This window comes from Myotis lucifugus, unplaced genomic scaffold (assembly GCF_000147115.1).
Source record: "Myotis lucifugus unplaced genomic scaffold, Myoluc2.0 scaffold_1039, whole genome shotgun sequence".
Lineage (NCBI taxonomy): Eukaryota > Metazoa > Chordata > Mammalia > Chiroptera > Vespertilionidae > Myotis > Myotis lucifugus.
Genome location: NW_005872087.1, coordinates 18,845 through 23,647, shown reverse-complemented (window position 1 = coordinate 23,647; position 4,803 = coordinate 18,845). Strand labels below are relative to the sequence as shown.

The 4,803-nt window shown below is 49.8% G+C and overlaps 1 protein-coding gene across 1 annotated transcript; it reads left to right on the top strand.

The window, feature by feature from the left end:
• The first annotated feature begins 3,014 nt into the window (after positions 1-3,014).
• LOC102420113 (apolipoprotein L3-like) lies at positions 3,015-4,431 on the top strand. The gene is made up of 2 exons (XM_014449129.1): positions 3,015-3,079; positions 3,564-4,431. Exons 1-2 carry the CDS (start codon positions 3,015-3,017, stop codon positions 4,429-4,431), a joined length of 933 nt encoding a protein of 310 aa, XP_014304615.1.
• The last annotated feature ends 372 nt before the right edge of the window (positions 4,432-4,803 follow it).

Sequence of the window (4,803 nt, the reverse complement as noted above, 5' to 3'; positions counted from 1 at the left end):
TGGATTAGAGCTGAGGTCCAACCCCCACCCACCTGGACATACCCCTCCACTTCCCACCTTGGAGCATCTGTGAGAAGCAGGGAGAATCCTCTTTGCCTGGTAGTTTTACTCCATCAGTGGCATGTGGTCTGAAACATTTTTAAACTAGTGGCCTGGTACACAAATTTCATGCACAAGGGGGGGGGGGTGGTCAGCCCAGCCTGCACCCTCTCCAATCGGAGACCCCTTGGTGGATGTCCGACTGCCGGTTTAGGCCCGATTCCTGTGGGACATCCCTAAACCGGCAGTTGGCCATCCCTGTAGCAACCTGGGACCCCTGGCTCCTAACTGCTCACCTACCTGCCTGCCTGATTGCCCCTAACTTCCTCTGCCTGCCTGCCTCATTGCCCCTAACTGCCCTCCCCTGCTGGCCTGATCTAGCCCCTAACTGTTCCCCCTGCTGGCCTGATCGCCCCTAACTGCTTCTGCCTGCCAGATTGTCCCTAACTGCCCTTCCCTGCTGGCCTGATCTCGCCCCCAATTGCCCTCCCCTGCAGGACTGATCTTCCCTCAAACTGCCCTCCCCTGCTGGCCTGGTCACCCCCAACTACCCTCCCCTGCCTGCCTTAATGCTCCTAACCCTCTGCTGGCCTGATCACCCCTAACTGCCTCTGCCTCGGACCCCACCACCATGGCTTTGTCTGGAAGGAAGTCGGATGTCCAGATGATGGCCGGTCAACCCAGGCTAATTAGCATATTACCCTTTTATTAGTATAGATTTGAAAAAGTCCCATAGGCAAACTATAATGTAGAATGCAGAAATCACATGAATTTCTGAACTACAAGGAGGCTTCAACCTAATGTAAGGAAATGTCTGATGGTTGGCTTTGGATGCCACCTATGAGCTTTCTGCTTCTTGACTTTGGGCCTTCTTTTCCTGTCTGAGTTTCGCTTTCTTTTTCTGTGAAATAAGAATAATGTCCCTTGTGTGTATATGGCAGGAAACACATTTACATCCTGTCTCTGTGCACACAAAACATACACCAGTCCCCAGTCCCTTATCTGCATTTCCAGGGTCTCCAAAAACCTGAGAGTCACACTTTTTAAAAAATGTATTTCCCCACCCTAACCAGTTTGGCTCAGTGGATAGAGTGACAGCCTGTGGACTGAAGGGTTCCAGGTTTGATTCTGGTCAAGGGCATGTACCTTGGTTGCAGGCACATCCCCAGAAGGGGGTGTGCAGCAAGCAGCTGATCGAAGTTTCTCTCTTATCAATGTTTCTAACTCTCTATCCCTCTCTGTAAAAATTCAATAAAAATATTTATATATTAAAATGTATTTCCCTTGATTTGTAGAGACTGAACATGTGGTAGTCCAGGGACAAAGACACATCAATTGGTCGCCCTACAGGAGCCCCCACTGGTGCCAGGGCACCTCAACTGAGGAATAGAAATCTAAACCCTTTGGTCCTCTATCCGATGCTCTAACCACTGTGAAAAAGGAGCAGGATGAGGCACATATCTGTCTTAAACACACACACACACACACACACACACACACACACACATATATATATATATATATATATATATATAGAGAGAGAGAGAGAGAGAGAGAGAGAGAGAGAGAGAGAGAGACAAGTGGCGGGGGGAGAGATCTGTGTCTTTCCCTCCCTCATAAGGACAACAGTCACAATGGATTAGGGTGCCACACTTATGACTTCATTTAACCTTAATTATAAAATGCAGTCACATGGGCAGTCAGGGCTGCAACATATAAATTTTGGGGGACACAATTTCATCCCTAGCACCATGCGACTCACCAAAAGCACCCCAGGTTAAGAAAAAAAAAAGTCCGCCAGGTGACAGCCGCTCAGGAAGATGAACATTTATACTCAATTGTTTATACTCAATTCCATTTCCATTCTACCAGCATTTCTTCTAACCTTATTCTTTTTTCTTTCCATTTAGAGGACGAAGAGTTTGTTGTTGCCAATGAGTATTTAAATGACCCATTTAACAAAGAGAAACTTCAACACTTGCTGAGTGATGAATCCTGGGAGAGATTTGTGGCTGAGGGCAAGGTGTCCAGGTAACCTCCAGGGGATGCCTGTATTGTCACCCCATCTCCCCTGCATCTAGATTCCCCTGGCTGGCACACTCCTCCAGGCCGGTCCTGAGTTTGGGGTTGAAGAAGTTCCTTCTCAACAGTCCATGAGGAACATTTCCTTCATATCATTCTTCGGCAGAGAAGGGCCTCAGGTTGAGTAGAGATGAGGCCTGCAGGGGGAGGGTTACATGACTTTGGGCCTGTTACTTAACCACTCTCTGTCTTTTCACCTGTTTCATATCATTGTAAGGAGAATAAGTTAATGCATGTAAACTGTTTAGCCTATTGACTGACACATAGTAGGTGGGCAGTTCACATGAACTTTTAAAAAGATGCTGGGCCAGAACCGGTTTGGCTCAGTGGATAGAGCATCGGCTTGCAGACTCAAGGGTCCCAGGTTCAATTCCAGTCAAGGGCATGTACCTTGGTTGTGGGCACATCCCCAGTGCGGGGGGTGCAGGTGGCAGCTGATTGATGTTTCTCTCTCATCGATGTTTCTGTCTCTCTATCCCTCTCCCTTCCTCTCTGTGAAAAATCAATAAAATATATATTTTTTAAAAAGATGCTGGGAGTAGACAGGGCCCAAATGTCTACTTGTTGGACAAGAGAGCCACGCAGGACTTCCTTTGGGACAAGCTAGGAAAATCCTGACACAGTTTGTGTCCCTGGGGATTTTGGCTAGAGAGCCTGCTCTCCCTAAGAAAGGGATTGTACAGACTCTGCAGAGACCTGCTGGCCTGGAAGGGGAAGAGCTGGAGTGAAGCTGGACCGTGTTGGGTTGAATCCTGACTGAATCTCTGCCCGGCTCTGGGGCTCTGGGCTTATGTCATCTCCCTCTTCAATGGAATAGCAAGTCTGTTTGATAAGACTATGGTGAAGGCCTTGGGGTGAACTGCAGGGTTAAGGGCAAGGAAGCAGGTGCAGTCATGCTGTCCGGAGGCCCAGAGAGGCCTGGAGCAGGGTCAGAGCCCAGGGTCTGGAAGGAGCAAGGGTGGGTCCTGGTGGGAGAACTGGTAGGAAGGCTTGGCTGTGTGGCTGGGACTACAGTGAGGCAGCTGAGGCACCTGGGCACAGGACTGAGAAAGCCCTGGGCCTAGGAGAGAGCTGTGTTGGGGGCTGGGGAGGTACATTTCTTTTATCCCTGGTTTGATCCCCTCTCTGCTGGGGGTAGAGGGCCCTGCATGATTATGTCCTCCAACCCTGTCTGTGAGCTGGAGGGCTCCTGACCTCCATGTGGGACCCTCTTCTATTCTCCATGGAGTAACCCTGACCAGAGGGAAGGCAGTGAGGCTTAGTGACCGCTTCCAGTCAGAATGGGGACTGCCAATGTGGTGTCATCTGAGGAATTCTGAGTAGACTCATATGTTCTCACCATAGAGGACAGGGCTTCCCGCACCAGCTCATCCAATCCCAGATCTCAGCTTTAGCAATTCATACACTTGCCTTCGTTAATCACCTGTCCTTCATGATTGCAGGGATGCGGCAGATGCACTCTATGCAGACTTGCGCCAGCTGGAGACACTCTTGGCCGAGGAGGACAAAGACATGCCCTCAATAGAACAGGAGTTTAGGGAGAGCTTTATGAAGCAGTTTCCTCAGGTGGAACAGGACCTTGAGGAATGCATAAGAAAGCTCTACGCACTTGCGGATGAGGTTGACAAGGTGCACAGGGACTGTACCATCTCCAAAGTGGCGGCCTCTTCCACCAGTGTTGTGTCTGGCATCCTGACCATCCTTGGCCTGTCTCTGGCACCTGTGACACTAGGGGCTAGTCTGGTGCTTTCGGCAACTGGGGTGGGACTCGGGGCAGCAGCTGCTGTGACTGGTGTGACAGCGGACATCGTGGAAGTCTCAAAGAACATGTCAGCTAAAGCCAAAGCCAGGTGCCTAGTGTCGAAGGGCAGTGACAAAGTGAATGTGGTCCAGGAGCTTCTACTTGGAAGCACACCCAAAATTGTGTCCTTAGCAGTAACGTGCTCCATATCCGTGAAAGATATTGTGAAGAATGCCCGTGCCTTCAATCTGGCCAAATCCAATCCTGTCTTAGCAGCTGAGGCCAGGAGCTTCATGCACACGGGGACAATGTCAGCCCCAAGCAACAAGCAGGTGCAGAACCCTTTTAGAGACACTGCTCTGGCCATGAGCAAAGGAGCCAGGATCGCTGGTGCAACCACAGCAGCTGTTTTCATTCTCATGGATGTAATTGAGCTAGTGAAAAAGTCAGTGCACTTACATAAGGGCGCAAAGGCTCAGTCTGCTGAAGAGTTGAGGCAGCTGGCCCAGGAGCTGGAGAGGAGATTGGAAGAATGCACCCACTTTCTCGAAAGTCTACCGAATCCCTGACTTCATGATCCCTAGACAGAGCAGGGAGCAGGGGTGTGTGGGAGACAAAGGCATGGACTGACCTTGTTAGGAAGCATAGTAACTTCCATCTTGGGTAAAAACTGCCATTTAAAACTTTAACCCCGCTATTCTGGCTTCTGTAAACATTTGCGTGCTTAAATAATAGGGAAAAATAAGACTACTCCCATTCCAGAGAGGCCATAAACTATGCCCCAGACAGAGTTGTCAGTGCTGGCGCCAGGCCAGGCCTTGAGGTCTGGTCTCACAGCCCTGGCCCAGCACACAGGACTTTTTCTCAGAAGGTCCAGAAGTCTTGTTCCAAATTCGGAAGACAAAAAGCTGAAAAACGTATAAATAGAAAGGACTTCCACC